General features: G+C 42.8%; 1 protein-coding gene across 1 annotated transcript; it reads right to left on the bottom strand.

Annotated features, from left to right (window-relative positions):
* Positions 1-179: 179 nt before the first annotated feature.
* LOC142287006 (protein kinase C delta type-like) lies at positions 180-11,691 on the bottom strand. Its single transcript, XM_075333417.1, has 10 exons — positions 11,628-11,691; positions 3,144-3,232; positions 2,823-2,993; positions 2,517-2,608; positions 2,327-2,389; positions 2,036-2,174; positions 1,736-1,927; positions 1,494-1,622; positions 1,213-1,400; positions 180-393 (listed from the first exon to the last, which is right to left on the bottom strand). Exons 1-10 carry the CDS (start codon positions 11,689-11,691, stop codon positions 363-365), a joined length of 1,158 nt encoding a protein of 385 aa, XP_075189532.1. The 3' UTR covers positions 180-362.
* Between the last annotated feature and the right edge of the window lie 7,791 nt (positions 11,692-19,482).

The following is a 19,482-nucleotide window of genomic DNA, read 5'->3' as shown; positions in this document are numbered from 1 at the left end:
CTATGGATAACTGTCCTTCCCTGGGGGCACAAGGCAACATGCCATCTAGAAGTTCTGGTCCACGGTCTTTTTACTGACTCCTGGTAGGATTTTCATGGTCTTCATCTTCTTCTTGTATTTGGACACTGCAGTACACCAGAATGTAGCAACACCCCCAGCCTTCAATAGGAAGGAGTGGATATGGCTGCATGTTACACTGCAGGTCACGGCCCTCAGGACACTCCTAGTGTTGATTGATTAGGAGCCAGGACTGACAAGTAGTCAGGAGTGCACTCTAAGACTCGTTGGCTCTTTCTGGTGCATATCATTGCCATTAGAAGCTCTGCTGGGACATGTCTTCAGAGCTCTTTATTTCCACCATCTTATCCTCCTCCAGATTCTGTGGTAGGCGACCTTCACAAAAAGAGATACTAGGTTAGAAATAACTTTTACATATTAATGGGACACATGAAATGGGATTATCTTAATGGGAAAACACCTCCAGGTTTGGCCCTATGGGCAATCAGCAAACTGTAAGCAACACTAAAGGGTGCTTTACACGCTGCAACATCAATAGCGATTGCTAGCAATGTTGCGAGCGTTAGCACCTGCCCCCGTCACTCGTGCGACATTTGTTGATCGCTGCCGTAGGAAAAATTATTGCTACGTCAGCGTCACACGCACATACCTTGGCAGCGACGTCGCTGTGACCGCCGAACAATCCCTCCCTCAAGGGGGACGTGGATTCGGCGTCATAGCGACGTCACTGCGGCGTCACTAAGCGGCTGGCCAATAGAAGCGGAGGGGCGGAGATGAGCGGCACATAACCTACCACCCACCTCCTTCCTTCCGCATTGCTGGTGGATACAGGTAAGGAGTTGTATGTAATTCCTGCGGTGTCACACATAGCGATGTGTGATGCTGCAGGAATGACAAACAACCTCGTTACTCACCTGACAACGATATTTGGTGTTTGGACGATCTCTCCAAAACCAACGATTTTAACCACTTTTGCAATCGTTGAAGGTCGCTCGTACGTGTTACACGCTGCGATGTCGCTAACGACGCCGGATGTGTATCACAAACACTGTGACCCCAACAATAAATCATTAGCGATATCGCACCATGTAAAGCACCCTTAAGAGTTTTCCTCACTACACTGTGCTAACTGATTCTCATGGGACAAGATGGGGTTTCATGACCCCTATCCCAGTCCCATTTACAATGACTCACCTGTGATGGGGTGTTTTAGGTCTCCAAATAGGTGTTTTAGCTTTCTGCATCTGCTTTACAACCTTCCATCCATCATCAGCAAATGTGAATCCACAGAAAAGATTTTGATTTTTTTTAACCATTCGTGGTTTAGTGGCTTCGGAGAAAGAAAGGACATCTTTCATTGCATCTGATGTCATCACTGGTGGCTGTGGACAAAATATTCAAGAATCAGTGTTTATAAAGAAGTCACACAATAGAGATGTACTGCTGTCACCATCTTCTCTGGGTCATATACTTACAGGTGGTAGGTGGAATGGTGGAGATGCTTTGCCGCCCTCTATTTCTGTCCAGTTGATCTCCGTAAAGAATGGATGATCTTTAATGTTGTCCACGAATTTCTGCCGACTCTTTGGTGATTTGTCCAAGAGCTGGGAACATACAATTTAGACATTTATTCAGCCTTCAGTCATTATCCTTTTTTATTGTTGTGTTTTTCATAGTATTCAAAAACGTTATTACTGAGTTGTGCCTTTATACTCACCCCCTTTATGACGGCTTTGACTTGGGGGTCCAGTTCTTTTGGGAAGGCAGGATCATCATTGATCAGTGCCATCTCGATGTTCTCCTCAATTTCATCTTCACTGAATGGATATCTGCCAGTAGCCATCTCATATATCACAACACCAGCAGAGAACCAGTCCACTGCTGTGTTGTATGGCTTCTCTAAAAGAATCTGTGAAGACATAAAGAAGACAATAAGAATATTGACCAGACAGCGGAACACATGGAGATGTCCAGTCTTGTATTGAGATAACTCAGGGACATGTAAATGATTCCTCACCTCAGGAGCCATATATTTAAGCGTCCCGGCCCATCCTGTCGTTTTTGCATTGCCAAAGATGTTCATCACGGCAAGACCAAAATCAGCAATCTTCAAGTGACCATTGTTGTCCAGTAAGATGTTGTCTGATTTTATATCTCTGGTAGAAAAAAAGAGATAATAACATATTTATTATATTAACCGGGCGGAAGACCCATTGTGGCCTGAGATAAAAAGTGTCTACAGAGGGCATTAGGATGAGGGTATAAGACTATTCATACCAGGTCTACATAGAAGGTGTGCCGTACTTACCTGTGTATAATGCCTCTGCTGTGGAGAAACTGCAGCCCACAGATCAGCTCAGCTGCAATAAATCTGATGAGAAAAAAAGAAATCCATCAAAATCCAATATTTCATCCACTAAACTAAGAGTGATAATGACATAAAGCCGAATATCCCTGACAACCATTATCTTCATCTAATATATGACATTCTATCTTACCTGATGGCTGGAATGGGAATAGGGGCATAAGTTGTCATGAAGCCTCTAAGGTCTCCTCCACTGAGATATTCCATGGCGTAGAAAACATAGTCCTGTGTAAAACAGAGGAAATAATGAAATATTGTCGATATGAGGCACTGGTTGCACTGGTTTTAATCAATGTTCTTCTAAGTCACATTCTTTTAACAAATACTATGACTGTGACTATGACTGTGACCTAGAAGAACATTGCACACAAATTGGCACATAGAGTAGATAAATTTAATACATCGATGACTCAGAAATGTTGGATTATGAGCCTCTTACCTGGGACTGGAAGGTGGCAAAAGCCCGAGAAATGAATGGACTCTTCCTAATCATCTCCAGTACTTGTCGCTCTATCAGGACATCGTCTCTTGAGTCCTTGACTAGGAGCCTCTTCTTCACCATCTTCACTGCCAGTTGTTTTTGGCAGGCCTGATGTGTGGCCAACATGACCTGGAGGATACAGAGAGTTAGAACTGGAGGAAAGGCCTGAGCTGCCATGAGATGTGATGAGAAGATGTGAAGCAGTGATGCTCCTAGAGTCATATTACTGCTCCACATCAGACACATGAGGAAGATGTCACCACAATGTCTAATACTTACTTTACCATATGAGCCCTCTCCAAGGATTTTATGGAAGGTGAAGCTCTCCACTCCCGTCACAATGATGGGAGATTCAGCTGGTGTTATACCTGGTGGGGAAGGGAGAAATAAGATGTGACAGAAAGCCAATATCTGTATGTGAATATAATAGTTCATGCAACACAATCTCCATTTTGTTACATTATCTGACTTCTTACATAAATCTCAACTTTCACTCTTTATTTGATTTGTCTTAATTTTTACTTTTTATTATATATCATAACCTCTGCTCTAATTAAGTTTTTTGGAACAGTGAACCACAGCATTACGCAAAAAGATAACCACTGCAGAACCAAACCAGCAGACTATAATCAAAAAATATATTATAGGGAAGTGTGTTACCATTAACAATAAATTACATGCTTTTTGATATAAATGATGTAATTCATTATTAAAAATGTGATTATATTATATTATGCTATATTGTATTAAGATTGTTTTATCTTTCATGTATTATGATTGGCTTATATTCTATGTCTTGTTAAATACTTATTGGTTATTTTCTAAAACCTGCTCTTACTATAATAAAGGCTGGATAACAGGTTTGGCCCCCAGAGAGACACTTTGATGTACACACCATGTGTCTATGTATTTTGCTTCTCCATCTGACCACTATCCCCAGAGGGAGATGGCATACAGACAATAGGCTATAGGGGGCTTCATAGAAATACCAATTTCTGGAGCCCATTGTATTTCTGCAGTAAGAAAATAATAGACCTAGCTAATGCCAAAGTGGCCTCCTACAGATGGGTACAAAAATATAGGGGGGTACCAAAGAGAAAGAAGACCGTAATCATAATAAGTGGGTTCCTACGAAAAATCCTGTCATTGACTAAATTTAGGATACTGGGTCTCTGTGTCTTTATTATTATTATTATTATTTATTATTATAGCGCCATTTATTCCATGGCGCTTTACAAGTGAAAGAGGGTATACGTACAACAATTATTAACAGTACAAGACAACCTGGTATAGGAGGAGAGAGGACCCTGCCCGCGAGGGCTCACAGTCTACAGGGAATGGGTGATGGTACAATAGGTGAGGACAGAGCTGGTTGCGCAGTGGTCTACTGGGCTGAGGGCTATTGTAGGTTGTAGGCTTGTTGGAAGAGGTGGGTCTTGAGGTTCCTCTTGAAGCTTTCCACGGTAGTGGAGAGTCTGATGTGCTGAGGTAGAGCGTTCCAGAGTATGGGGGATGCACGGGATAAATCTTGTACACGATTGTGGGAAGAGGAGATAAGAGAGGAGCAGAGAAGGAGATCTTGTGAGGATCTAAGGTTGCGTGCAGGTAGGTACTGGGAGACTAGGTCACAGATGTAGGGAGGAGACAGGTTGTGCATGGTTTTGTATGTCATGGTTAATGTTTTGAACTGGAGTCGTTGGGCGATGGGAAGCCAGTGAAGGGATTGGCAGAGTGGCGAGGCTGGGGAGTAGCGAGGGGAGAGGTGGATTAAGCGGGCTGCAGAGTTTAGGATAGATTGGAGGGGTGCAAGAGTGTTGGAAGGGAGGCCAGAGAGCAGGAGGTTGCAGTAGTCGAGGCGGGAGATGATGAGGGCATGCACTAATGTTTTTGCAGATTCTTGGTTAAGAAAAGCACGGATCCGGGAGATATTTTTGAGTTGTAATCGGCATGAGTTGAAGAGGGCTTGGATGTGTGGCTTGAAGGATAGAGCAGAGTCGAGGGTCACTCCAAGGCAACGAGCTTGTGAGACTGGGGTGAGTGAGCAACCATCAAGTTTGATGGAAAGGCTTGTTGGAGGAGATGAGTGAGGAGGAGGAAAGACAATAAACTATGTTTTGTCCATGTTAAGTTTTAGGAATCGTGCAGAGAAGAAGGATGAAATAGCAGACAAACATTGTGGTATTTTGGTTAGTAGAGAGGTAATGTCAGGTCCAGAGAGGTAGATCTGTGTGTCATCGGCATAGAGATGATACTGGAAGCCGTGGGACTCTATGAGCTGTCCCAAGCCGAAGGTATAGATGGAGAACAGCAGGGGTCCAAGAACTGAGCCTTGAGGGACACCGACAGATAGGGGGCGAGATGAGGAAGTGGTGTGAGAATGGGAGACGCTGAAAGTTCGGTCGGTTAGGTATGAGGAGATCCAAGATAGGGCCAAGTCTGTGATGCCCAGAGATGAGAGAATCTGTAGTAGGAGGGAATGAGGAAACAACAAAGAGCCAGCACCAATGTGCACTAAGGCATCAAATATTCCAAACTGCATTATAAATTTTTTTTTTTTTTTTTTTTTTTTTTTTTTTGAGATTTTTGGCAAAAAATTGCAATTTCTTGAGCTGCTTCGCCACGTCACGGCAAATCTCATTTGAAGCAGTCCTACACTAAAATATTTTTATAAAATGTGCCATGCGGCCTCACATATAAATAGCAGAACTGCTCTCAGCAGCACTCACCTGGTCTATTGCAGTCCCGTACCCATGACTGAGTCATGGCTGTGGGCGGGACAGGTCCAAGCAAATGCTGCATGAAGTATATATATAGCCTGTGGACAAAGCCTGATGACCCAATGTGAACAGTCACCAAACGCCAAAATCTATACAGATGGAATACATCCCAAATTGGGGTGCATAGCAAGGTGGAGGTCAACCACCGACCAATTCAACAAAGAAACAACAAAGAGCCAGCACCAATGTGCACTAAGGCATCAAATATTCCAAACTGCATTATAAAAATTTTTTTTTTTTTTTTTTTTTTTTTTTTTTTGAGATTTTTGGCAAAAAATTGCAATTTCTTGAGCTGCTTCGCCACGTCACGGCAAATCTCATTTGAAGCAGTCCTACACTAAAATATTTTTATAAAATGTGCCATGCGGCCTCACATATAAATAGCAGAACTGCTCTCAGCAGCACTCACCTGGTCTATTGCAGTCCCGTACCCATGACTGAGTCATGGCTGTGGGCGGGACAGGTCCAAGCAAATGCTGCATGAAGTATATATATAGCCTGTGGACAAAGCCTGATGACCCAATGTGAACAGTCACCAAACGCCAAAATCTATACAGATGGAATACATCCCAAATTGGGGTGCATAGCAAGGTGGAGGTCAACCACCGACCAATTCAACAAAGAAACAACAAAGAGCCAGCACCAATGTGCACTAAGGCATCAAATATTCCAAACTGCATTATAAAAGTTTTTTTTTTTTTTTTTTTTTTTTTTTTTGAGATTTTTGGCAAAAAATTGCAATTTCTTGAGCTGCTTCGCCACGTCACGGCAAATCTCATTTGAAGCAGTCCTAAACTAAAATATTTTTATAAAATGTGCCATGCGGCCTCACATATAAATAGCAGAACTGCTCTCAGCAGCACTCACCTGGTCTATTGCAGTCCCGTACCCATGACTGAGTCATGGCTGTGGGCGGGACAGGTCCAAGCAAATGCTGCATGAAGTATATATATAGCCTGTGGACAAAGCCTGATGACCCAATGTGAACAGTCACCAAACGCCAAAATCTATGAATTGGTCGGTGGTTGACCTCCACCTTGCTATGCACCCCAATTTGGGATGTATTCCATCTGTATAGATTTTGGCGTTTGGTGACTGTTCACATTGGGTCATCAGGCTTTGTCCACAGGCTATATATATACTTCATGCAGCATTTGCTTGGACCTGTCCCGCCCACAGCCATGACTCAGTCATGGGTACGGGACTGCAATAGACCAGGTGAGTGCTGCTGAGAGCAGTTCTGCTATTTATATGTGAGGCCGCATGGCACATTTTATAAAAATATTTTAGTGTAGGACTGCTTCAAATGAGATTTGCCGTGACGTGGCGAAGCAGCTCAAGAAATTGCAATTTTTTGCCAAAAATCTCAAAAAAAAATTTTTATAATGCAGTTTGGAATATTTGATGCCTTAGTGCACATTGGTGCTGGCTCTTTGTTGTTTCTTTGTTGAATTGGTCGGTGGTTGACCTCCACCTTGCTATGCACCCCAATTTGGGATGTATTCCATCTGTATAGATTTTGGCGTTTGGTGACTGTTCACATTGGGTCATCAGGCTTTGTCCACAGGCTATATATATACTTCATGCAGCATTTGCTTGGACCTGTCCCGCCCACAGCCATGACTCAGTCATGGGTACGGGACTGCAATAGACCAGGTGAGTGCTGCTGAGAGCAGTTCTGCTATTTATATGTGAGGCCGCATGGCACATTTTATAAAAATATTTTAGTGTAGGACTGCTTCAAATGAGATTTGCCGTGACGTGGCGAAGCAGCTCAAGAAATTGCAATTTTTTGCCAAAAATCTCAAAAAAAATTTTTTATAATGCAGTTTGGAATATTTGATGCCTTAGTGCACATTGGTGCTGGCTCTTTGTTGTTTCTTTGTTGAATTGGTCGGTGGTTGACCTCCACCTTGCTATGCACCCCAATTTGGGATGTATTCCATCTGTATAGATTTTGGCGTTTGGTGACTGTTCACATTGGGTCATCAGGCTTTGTCCACAGGCTATATATATACTTCATGCAGCATTTGCTTGGACCTGTCCCGCCCACAGCCATGACTCAGTCATGGGTACGGGACTGCAATAGACCAGGTGAGTGCTGCTGAGAGCAGTTCTGCTATTTATATGTGAGGCCGCATGGCACATTTTATAAAAATATTTTAGTGTAGGACTGCTTCAAATGAGATTTGCCGTGACGTGGCGAAGCAGCTCAAGAAATTGCAATTTTTTGCCAAAAATCTCAAAAAAAAATTTTTATAATGCAGTTTGGAATATTTGATGCCTTAGTGCACATTGGTGCTGGCTCTTTGTTGTTTCTTTGTTGAATTGGTCGGTGGTTGACCTCCACCTTGCTATGCACCCCAATTTGGGATGTATTCCATCTGTATAGATTTTGGCGTTTGGTGACTGTTCACATTGGGTCATCAGGCTTTGTCCACAGGCTATATATATACTTCATGCAGCATTTGCTTGGACCTGTCCCGCCCACAGCCATGACTCAGTCATGGGTACGGGACTGCAATAGACCAGGTGAGTGCTGCTGAGAGCAGTTCTGCTATTTATATGTGAGGCCGCATGGCACATTTTATAAAAATATTTTAGTGTAGGACTGCTTCAAATGAGATTTGCCGTGACGTGGCGAAGCAGCTCAAGAAATTGCAATTTTTTGCCAAAAATCTCAAAAAAAAATTTTTATAATGCAGTTTGGAATATTTGATGCCTTAGTGCACATTGGTGCTGGCTCTTTGTTGTTTCTTTGTTGAATTGGTCGGTGGTTGACCTCCACCTTGCTATGCACCCCAATTTGGGATGTATTCCATCTGTATAGATTTTGGCGTTTGGTGACTGTTCACATTGGGTCATCAGGCTTTGTCCACAGGCTATATATATACTTCATGCAGCATTTGCTTGGACCTGTCCCGCCCACAGCCATAACTCAGTCATGGGTACGGGACTGCAATAGACCAGGTGAGTGCTGCTGAGAGCAGTTCTGCTATTTATATGTGAGGCCGCATGGCACATTTTATAAAAATATTTTAGTGTAGGACTGCTTCAAATGAGATTTGCCGTGACGTGGCGAAGCAGCTCAAGAAATTGCAATTTTTTGCCAAAAATCTCAAAAAAAAAATTTTTATAATGCAGTTTGGAATATTTGATGCCTTAGTGCACATTGGTGCTGGCTCTTTGTTGTTTCTTTGTTGAATTGGTCGGTGGTTGACCTCCACCTTGCTATGCACCCCAATTTGGGATGTATTCCATCTGTATAGATTTTGGCGTTTGGTGACTGTTCACATTGGGTCATCAGGCTTTGTCCACAGGCTATATATATACTTCATGCAGCATTTGCTTGGACCTGTCCCGCCCACAGCCATGACTCAGTCATGGGTACGGGACTGCAATAGACCAGGTGAGTGCTGCTGAGAGCAGTTCTGCTATTTATATGTGAGGCCGCATGGCACATTTTATAAAAATATTTTAGTGTAGGACTGCTTCAAATGAGATTTGCCGTGACGTGGCGAAGCAGCTCAAGAAATTGCAATTTTTTGCCAAAAATCTCAAAAAAAAAAAATTTTTATAATGGAGTTTGGAATATTTGATGCCTTAGTGCACATTGGTGCTGGCTCTTTGTTGTTTCTTAGTAGGAGGGAATGGTCTACTGTGTCGAAGGCAGAGGACAGGTCCAGGAGGAGGAGGATAGAGTAGTGTCGCTTGGCTTTGGCGGTTAGTAGATCATTGGTGACTTTGGTTAGGGCAGTTTCGGTAGAATGATGTGGTCGGAAGCCAGATTGAAGCCGGTCAAAGAGGGAGCAGGAGGAGAGGTATGAGGACAATTCAAGATGGACATGCTGTTCCAGTAGTTTTGAGGCGTAGGGGAGAAGGGATATGGGGCGATAGTTTGACACAGAGGATGGGTCAAGGGAGGGCTTTTTGAGGATGGGTGTAATAGAGGCATGTTTAAAGCATGAAGGGAATACACCACTTGCTAGTGATAGGTTGAAGAGGTGGGTTAGGGCTGGGATGAGGACTGCGGTGATATTGGGGATGAGGTGCGATGGGAGCGGGTCCAGTGCATAGGTGGTTAGATGTGATCTTGAGAGTAGAGTGGAGAGATTATTTTCTGTCATGGTGGAGAAGCTGGATTTGGAGGAAGAGGGATGAGTAGCTATGATGAGGGGCTGTGGTGATTGTGGGCCAAAGCTTGCTCTGATGTTGTCAATCTTCCGCTTGAAGAAAGAGGCAAAGTCTTCAGCTGAGATGAGAGGAGAGGGAGGTGGTGCCGGAGGACGGAGGAGAGAATTGAAAGTGTTGAATAGCTGTTTAGGGTTGTGAGAGAAAGAAGTTATGAGGGATGAGAAGTAGGTTTGTTTTGCAGCAGTGAGTGTGGACTTGAAAGTGGTGAGGGACTCTTTATATGCAATGAAGTGCTCAGTGGAATGAGACCTCTTCCATCTGCGCTCAGCAATTCTGGAAGCCCGTCTAAGTTCTTTAGTCTGCCTTGTGTGCCAGGGTTGCCTGTTGATTGTGCGGGTTTTGGTGTGTGTGAGGGGGGCAGCTGATTCGAGAGCTGCAGAGATTGTAGTGTTGTATAAAGTTGCAGCGGCATCTGCATCATGTAGAAATGCAATGTCTGTGAGGGGGAAAAGGGACTGAGAAAGGGCGTGTAAATCAATGTGTTTGATATTTCTGCGAGGGTGTGAAAATTTGTGGAGGGGGGGTTGCATACTTGGAGAAGAGAGGGAAGAGAATGTGAGTAGGTTGTGGTCAGACAGGGGGAGAGTCAAGTTAGAGAGGTTAGATAGGGAACAGAGGCGAGTGAAGATGAGGTCCAGCGTGTGGCCATCTTTGTGAGTAGCTGCAGAAGACCATTGGGTGAGGCTGAAGGAGGAAGTGAGTGTTAGAAGTTTGGAGACAGATGAGTGGGAAGTGTCAATGGGGATATTGAAATCACCCATGATGATGGTGGGGATGTCGGTGGAAAGGAAGTGTAGTAGCCAGGTGGTGAAATGGTCAAAAAAGGCAGTGGCTGGCCCTGGAGGGCGGTAAATGACAGCCAGCTGAAGGTTGGAGGGGGCGTAGATGCGTACGGAGTGCACGTCAAAAGAGGGGAGCGTGACAGAGGGTGGTAGTGGAATTGGTGTAAAGGAGCATTGGTCGGACAGGAGCAAACCAACTCCTCCACCATGCTTGTTACTGGGGCGGGGGGTGTGAGAGAGTTGGAGACCACCATAAGAAAGTGCAGCAGGAGAGGCAGTGTCAGAGGGGGTGAGCCAGGTTTCTGTGATGGCGAGGAAGGAAAGTTTATTAGTGATGAACAGATCATGAATATAGGATAGTTTGTTGCAGACAGAGCGAGCGTTCCATAGAGCTCCTGTTAGTGGGACTGGGGGAGCGGGGGCTGGGTGAATGGGTATGAGGTTTGCGAGGTTGCGGAAATTTTTGTTAGGTTGTTGAAGAGGGTTTGAAGTGACAATAGGGATGTGGTGAGGAGGACCAGGATTTGAAGCAATATCCCCAGCAGTGAGGAGAAGCAGTGAGAGTGTTAGTAAGTGGGAGCAGGAGAGGCCATGAGATGGACGTGTGTGTCTGGAGACACTGGGTGTAATATTGAGGAAAATGTCTGAGGGGAAGGTGAGATGGGTGGGGAGGATGGAGGGAGAGATAAATAGTTCATTACTGGCTTTAGGGATCAGAGGGGCAGTAAAAAGTGAAGTATTATAGGGGTGAGAGTGAATAGAAACACAAACATTATTTACATTGCCTATGTATGCCGTTACCTTCCGGTCACTTCCGGCCACTTCCGGCCTAATTCAATGCATCATACTTATATGGTGCATACTTGTATTGGTGCAGACGAAAAGTCTTGTGCAGACTTTTAGTTGCCCCACTATATACACATACAAGTGAACTCAGCTGTGAAGGGGTGGGTTGCAAGACTAACCCCTTGATCACTCAATCAAAAAAAAAATCTTAGATCTGTACTCACCTGAGAGCTGCTCAGTGTCAGTATTGGGGTAAACACTGGGTCCATCCACAGCTTTGTCCCCCATCGCTTTTTCCATTTTTTTCTTTTTCATGAAACTCTCTGGTATCGGGCTTCCAGGTCTTTTTGAAGCTTTGATAATGATGCCATCTTTTTCCTTTTTTTTCTTTTTCATGATACTCTCCTGTATCGGACTTCCAGGTCTTTTTGAAGCTTTGATAATGATGCCATCTTTTTCCTTTTTTTTCTTTTTCATGATACTCTCCTGTATCGGGCTTCCAGGTCTTTTTGAAGCTTTGATAATGATGCCATCTTTTTCCTTTTTTTTCTTTTTCATGATACTCTCTGGTATCGGGCTTCTAGGTCTTTTTGAAGCTTTGATAATGATGCCATCTTTTTCCTTTTTTTTCTTTTTCATGATACTCTCTGGTATCGGGCTTCCAGGTCTTTTTGAAGCTTTGATAATGATGCCATCTTTTTCCTTTTTTTTCTTATTCATGATACTCTCTGGTATCGGGCTTCCAGGTCTTTTTGAAGCTTTGATAATGATGCCATCTTTTTCCTTTTTTTTCCTATTCATGATACTCTCTGGTATCGGGCTTCCAGGTCTTTTTGAAGCTTTGATAATGATGCCATCTTTTTCCTTTTTTTTCTTTTTCATGATACTCTCCTGTATCGGGCTTCCAGGTCTTTTTGAAGCTTTGATCATGTTTTGATTGGTGCCCTCTTGTTCACCCTCTGATGCTTCTATTCTCCTCTTTCTTGAGACCTTACCAAGTCTCTCTCCCTTTCTCTTCCTATTATTCAGCTCCATAGATGTCGTTTTGGGCTGAGGAAGGTCCTGTCCACCTCTAGGGCGCTCCCGGATGTAGTCTAGAACTGCTCCCATGACAGGCCTTCTGCTTTTCAGTCAAATATTTTATATCAAACCAAAATTTGCCAAGCGCAAGAAAAATTGCCCTCACCCACTAAGTGATGAAAACAACTGGATAATATTCAGGCTGCAGAGACATTTCATTGATTCCGTGACATCACAAAGGCAATTGTGACATCATCATATTCTAATGATCACATGACATGACAGAGGGGCCAAAGCCAAAGGTCAAGTGACATCACAGCGGAACCAAAGCCAAAGGTCAAGTGACATCACAAAGGGACCAAAGGCAAAGTTGAAATGACAGCAACGATGGGCCAGTGACATCATGAGCCTGGCTTATAGGCCTGAGTTTATTAACAGTTGTAAAGTTTCTGTATAATTTCTAAAAAGCTAATGTAACACCAAAATAAAACCTTTTCAATACAAAACCCTTAATTAATATTAATTTATATTTTGACAGCTTTTCTTTTTGCGTTTACACAATTTATCACTTATTTTAAATAACGTAAAATATTGATAAGAATGGATATTTTAAAAATGTATATTTATTTAAAAAGTTATTTATTTTGGGTCAGTTTTGATAAATGATGTCCATTTTTACAGGTATTTGCCATAGAGACCTTATACTTCAGAACATTTGTATTCAGATTAGATATTCTTCAGTGAGCAAAATAGCCTGGACTCTACACTGATATAAAAAGTCTACACACCCCCATTAAATGCCAGGTTTTTATCAAGTAAAACTATCATACCAAGAAGACTCATTTAAGAACAGTTTTCCCATTTTAATGTCATCAAGAATCTGAACAAATGAATCGAGTAACAAAGGAGTGAAATAAAAACAAAAAAACTAAATGAATGTGATGACATACATTTAGGTCCATAAATATATTTGGATACTGACACAAATGTTGGGTTTTTTACCTGGTTACTGAAACATATTCAAGTTATAGGTATATAATGGACATGGACATAAAGTTCTGACTTTTAGCTTTCATTTGAGGGTATCCACATTAAAATTAAATGAAGGGTTTAGGAGTTTCCGCTCCTTTACATGTGCCCCCCTGGTTTTAATGGGCCCAAAAGTAATTGCACATTTGACTCTCAGGCTGGTTCATGGGCCGGTGTGGGCAATGCCTTTGATGTTTTATTCTCAATTAAGCACATAAAAGGCCTGGAGTTGATTTGAGGTATGGCACTTGCAATGGCACCCAAGTGCAAAATTTTGACCTGGCCCCCACCTCGTCCCCACCCCCTCGTGCTACAGGATAATTATGCTAACACTTGGCTCTTAACCTCAGCACCCAGCTTTCCCATACTCCTTTATCCTGATATAATATCTAGTATTATAATGCACCCCCCTAGGCCTTCATATATAATAATGCAACTCCCATAGTATTCCATATATTATAATGCATCCCCCATAGTCCTTCATATCATATAATGCATCTCATAGTTCTCCATATATTATAATACACTCCCCATAGTCCTCCATATAGTATAATACATTTCCCATAGTCCTCCATATAGTATAATACATTTCCCATAGTCCTCCATATAGTATAAAGCACGCCTATGGCCCTCCATATATTATAATGCAGCCCCCATATACCTCCATGTAGTATAATGCACCCCCAAAACTCCTGCATATAGTTCAATGCACCCCCATAGTCCTCGATATAGTATTATTTACCCCCCATATAGTATCATGTAGCCCCCTCATAGTAATCATGCAGCCCTCATAAAGTTTCATGCAGCCCCCATAAAGCATTATGCAGCTCCCATATTCTTCCATATTGTAGCATAGAACTCCCATATCATTTAATGCACCCCTTAGTCATCTGTCTGCCATGAATAAATACATACTCACTTCTCCTTGTGCCCCCGCTGCTCCGGTCCCCTCAGTATGTCCACTGTTCTGCTGCTCGGCACATCTCAGCTTAGTTTGCAGTAGTGATGTCATCATCGCAGTCTGCTGTGCTGACACATCAGAGCGCAGACACAGCGGGAGAATGATGAGAGAGGAAGCATGATGCTCACTTGTCATTTTTTTCAATTGTATTGGCATCTGTGATGCCAATACAATCGAATGTGCAATCCCCAGGGTCGGTCGGAAGGCGACCCCTGCAACCGCGATTGTTCTGCCCCTGGGTGCGTGCATTTTGAAGTTGTTGCTGAGCAGTAAACATGCAGTCAAAGAGCTTTCCATGTAAGTAAAACAAGCCATCCATCATCAGCAAAAACAGAAAAAAAAATCTGAGAAATTGCTACAATATTAGAAGTGTCTAAATCTACAGTTTGGTACATTCTGAGAAAGAAATAGAGAAAACAATAGTGATCTCAACAATGCAAAAAAATCTGGATATCCACAGAAGACAATACTGCTGGATGATCGCAGAATAATTATGATGGTGAAGAGAAACCCCTTCGCAACATCCAACCAATGAACAACACTCTCCAGATTGTAGCCATATAAAAATCTAAATCTACCATAAAGAAAAGACTGCATGAAAGAAAATACAGAGGGTTCACTGCATGGTGCAGCCACTCATAAGCCTCTAGAATAAGAAGGTTAGATTGGACTTAGCTAAAAAAAACAAACCTTAAAAAAACAGTACAGTCCTGGAAGAACATTCTTTGGACAGATGTAACCAAGATCAACCTCTACCAGAATGATGGAAAGAAAAAAGTATGGTGAAGGCCATGTTTTTTCCATTTCCTATATAAGAAAGTCCTTAGTTACCCCTCTCTACCCATAGCAGTTTTTAATTGCAATGAGATGACACACAGTTAGGGTCACAGAGCTAGGGACCCCAATATAGAGATATGCCTTGACGAGGCCTTGGGGCTCAGTTACATTGATCAATGCGATTGCTAAATATCTCCTTTTTCCTAATATTCATGGCAGGTATGCAATTCATTATTCACATGTTCAAATTAGCAAGTAGCATTTTTCATTGTATATTCCAATATTTGTCCATATGCTTGAGGCATTATACTATTATCTAAGTTTGATGTGCAGCCTTATCCGTATATAGTATGTCATTTTTGGCTTGCACTCATAATATATATATTAGTGCTCACTTCAGTTATCCTATTCAGTTATATGTAGTTTTTTTCTGAATGTGAACACAGCTCCGCCCCTTTCGGCCATGTTTTTTCCATTTCCTATATAAGAAAGTCCTTAGTTACCCCTCTCCACCCATAGCAGTTTTTAATTGCAATGAGATGACACACAGTTAGGGTCACAGAGCTAGGGACCCCAATATAGAGATATGCCTTGATGAGGCCTTGGGGCTCATTTACATTGATCAATGCGATTGCTAATTATCTCCTTTTTCCTAATATTCATGGCAGGTATGCAATTCATTATTCACATGTTCAAATTAGCAAGTAGCATTTTTCATTGTATATTCCAATATTTGTCCATATGCTTGAGGCATTATACTATTATCTAAGTTTGATGTGCAGCCTTATCCGTATATAGTATGTAATTTTTGGCTTGCACTCATAATATATATATTAGTGCTCACTTCAGTTATCCTATTCAGTTATATGTAGTTTTTTTCTGAATGTGAACACAGCTCCGCCCCTTTCGGCCATGTTTTTTCCATTTCCTATATAAGAAAGTCCTTAGTTACCCCTCTCCACCCATAGCAGTTTTTAATTGCAATGAGATGACACACAGTTAGGGTCACAGAGCTAGGGACCCCAATATAGAGATATGCCTTGACGAGGCCTTGGGGCTCAGTTACATTGATCAATGCGATTGCTAAATATCTCCTTTTTCCTAATATTCATGGCAGGTATGCAATTCATTATTCACATGTTCAAATTAGCAAGTAGCATTTTTCATTGTATATTCCAATATTTGTCCATATGCTTGAGGCATTATACTATTATCTAAGTTTGATGTGCAGCCTTATCCGTATATAGTATGTAATTTTTGGCTTGCACTCATAATATATATATTAGTGCTCACTTCAGTTATCCTATTCAGTTATATGTAGTTTTTTTCTGAATGTGAACACAGCTCCGCCCCTTTCGGCCATGTTTTTCCCATTTCCTATATAAGAAAGTCCTTAGTTACCCCTCTCCACCCATAGCAGTTTTTAATTGCAATGAGATGACACACAGTTAGGGTCACAGAGCTAGGGACCCCAATATAGAGATATGCCTTGACGAGGCCCTGGGGCTCAGTTACATTGATCAATGCGATTGCTAAATATCTCCTTTTTCCTAATATTCATGGCAGGTATGCAATTCATTATTCACATGTTCAAATTAGCAAGTAGCATTTTTCATTGTATATTCCAATATTTGTCCATATGCTTGAGGCATTATACTATTATCTAAGTTTGATGTGCAGCCTTATCCGTATATAGTATGTAATTTTTGGCTTGCACTCATAATATATATATTAGTGCTCACTTCAGTTATCCTATTCAGTTATATGTAGTTTTTTTCTGAATGTGAACACAGCTCCGCCCCTTTCGGCCATGTTTTTTCCATTTCCTATATAAGAAAGTCCTTAGTTACCCCTCTCCACCCATAGCAGTTTTTAATTGCAATGAGATGACACACAGTTAGGGTCACAGAGCTAGGGACCCCAATATAGAGATATGCCTTGACGAGGCCTTGGGGCTCAGTTACATTGATCAATGCGATTGCTAAATATCTCCTTTTTCCTAATATTCATGGCAGGTATGCAATTCATTATTCACATGTTCAAATTAGCAAGTAGCATTTTTCATTGTATATTCCAATATTTGTCCATATGCTTGAGGCATTATACTATTATCTAAGTTTGATGTGCAGCCTTATCCGTATAAGGCATGGTACAGGTCATGATCCAAAGCATACCTCATTATCTGTAACACTCGGCGGAGGCAGTGTGATGGCCAGGCATGCATGGCTGCCAGTGGCACTGGATCCTTAGTGTTTATTGATGATGTGACACAGGACAGAAGCAGCCGGATGAATTCTGGGGTTTTCAGAGACGTATTGTGCGCTCAAATCCAGCCAAATACAGCCAAACTGATTGGTCGCCATTTCATAATACAGATGGACAATAACCCAAAACATAAAGCCAAATTAACGCAGGAGTCATCACCTGATCTCAACCCCATAGTGCCGCATTTCACTTGTTAAAGACTAAACTTTACATAGGCCTGCAACACACATCCGTGTTTCCAGTACGTGTTTGGTACATTTTTGCACGTACCGGAGACACGGAGACACGGACACAAATGTTACTCTATGGTAGATGGTACACACACGTAAAATCACATGGAACGTGTGTCCGTGTGGTAAGTACGTGTGTACGTTTTTCTACACGGATGACATGTCCCTTTTTGGCCGGCAGCACGCAGGCACGGACTCGCTATAGTCTATGGGTCCGTGCCTGCACGGACCGCACACATAGTATGTCCATGTTCAGCACGTTTCGTCCGTGTGCGTTTATAAACGAGCGATCTATTTTTTTTTAATTTTTATTATTAAAGTCAGTCTACTTACCTTTTTTTCTGCTGTTCTCAGTCATACTTACATTGGTGCTCGGTCTTTTTCTTCCCCCGGCTCATACTTACCAATCCCCGATCACCAGCGTGGCGAGGAACAGCTGTGCAGAGAATACGCGGCAACAATTACTTTGAAAATGCCGGCCGCTCATTAACCAATCTCGTATTCCCTGCTATCCATGCACACGGGTGCCTGTGATTGGTTGCAGTCAGACACGCCCCCACGCTGAGTGACAGCTGTCTCACTGCACCCAATCACAGCAGCCGGTGGGCGTGTCTATACTGTGCAGTAAAATAAATAATTAAAAAAACCGGCTTGCGGTTCCCTCCCATTTTAATACCAGCCAGATAAAGCCATACAGCTGAAGGCTGGTATTTTCAGGATGGGGAGCCCCACGTTATGGGGAGTCCCCCAGCCTACCAATATCAGTCAGCAGCCACCGAAAATTGCCGCATACATTATATGCGACAGTTCTGGGACTGTACCTGGCTCTTACCGATTTGCCCTGGTGCGTTGTCAATTGGGGTAATAAGGAGTTAATGGCGGCCCATAGCTGCCACTAAATCCTAGATTAATCATGTCCGGCGTCTCCCCGAGATACCTTCCATGATTAATCTGTAAGTTACAGTAAATAAACACACACACACCTGAAAAAATCCTTTTTTGCAATAAAAAACACTAACAAATACCCTCGTTCACCAATTTATTAAGCCCGAAAAACCCCTCCATGTCCGGCGTAATCCATGGAGGTCCAGTATCGCATCCAGCTCTGCTACATGAAGGTGACAGGAGCTGCAGCAGACATCGCCGCTCCTGTTAGCTCCACGAAGCTACTGAAGAGAGCCGCGCAATCTGCTCAGCAGTCACTGAGGTAACTCGTGGCCACCGCTGAATCCTACAACTGTGACAGCAAGACGCCCGAGTGACAGCGATGTAGTCACAGGTGACTTGCTGTCACAGTTGGAGGATCCACCGGTGGCCACGAGTTACCTCAGTGACAGCTGAGCAGATTGCGCAGCTCTCTTCAGCAGCTTCGTGGAGCTGACAGGAGCGGCGATTTCTGCTGCAGCTCCTGTCACCTTCATGTAGCAGAGCTGGATGCGATGCTGGACCTCTGTGGATTACGCCGGACATGGAGGGGTTTTTCGGGCTTAATAAAGTGGTGAACAAGGGTATTTGTTAGTGTTTTTTTATTGCAAAAAAGGATTTTTTCAGGTGTCTGTGTTTATTTACTGTAACTTACAGATTAATCATGGAAGGTATCTTGGGGAGACGCCTGACATGATTAATCTAGGATTTAGTAGCAGCTATGGGCTGCCATTAACTCCTTATTACCCCAATTGCCAACGCACCAGGGCAAATCGGGAAGAGCCGGGTACAGTCCCAGAACTGTCGCATTTCTGTGCGGCTGCTGACTGATATTGTTAGGCTGGGGGGATCCCCATAACGTGGGGCTCCCCA

This window comes from Anomaloglossus baeobatrachus, chromosome 2, assembly GCF_048569485.1.
Source record: "Anomaloglossus baeobatrachus isolate aAnoBae1 chromosome 2, aAnoBae1.hap1, whole genome shotgun sequence".
Classification (NCBI taxonomy): Eukaryota; Metazoa; Chordata; class Amphibia; order Anura; family Aromobatidae; genus Anomaloglossus; species Anomaloglossus baeobatrachus.
The sequence above is the reverse complement of the archived record's forward strand: the minus strand, read 5'-3'. Positions and strand labels throughout refer to the sequence as shown.

Coding starts and splice junctions, on each gene's coding strand:
- LOC142287006 (XM_075333417.1), bottom strand. CDS start 11,691: ATGGGGGACAAAGCTGTGGATGGACCCAGTGTTTACCCCAATACTGAC. Junction 2,994..3,143: donor GAGAGGGCTCATATGGTAAA/GTAAGTATTAGA, acceptor TGTATCCTCCAG/GTCATGTTGGCCACACATCA. Junction 1,623..1,735: donor TCAAAGCCGTCATAAAGGGG/GTGAGTATAAAG, acceptor GTATGTTCCCAG/CTCTTGGACAAATCACCAAA.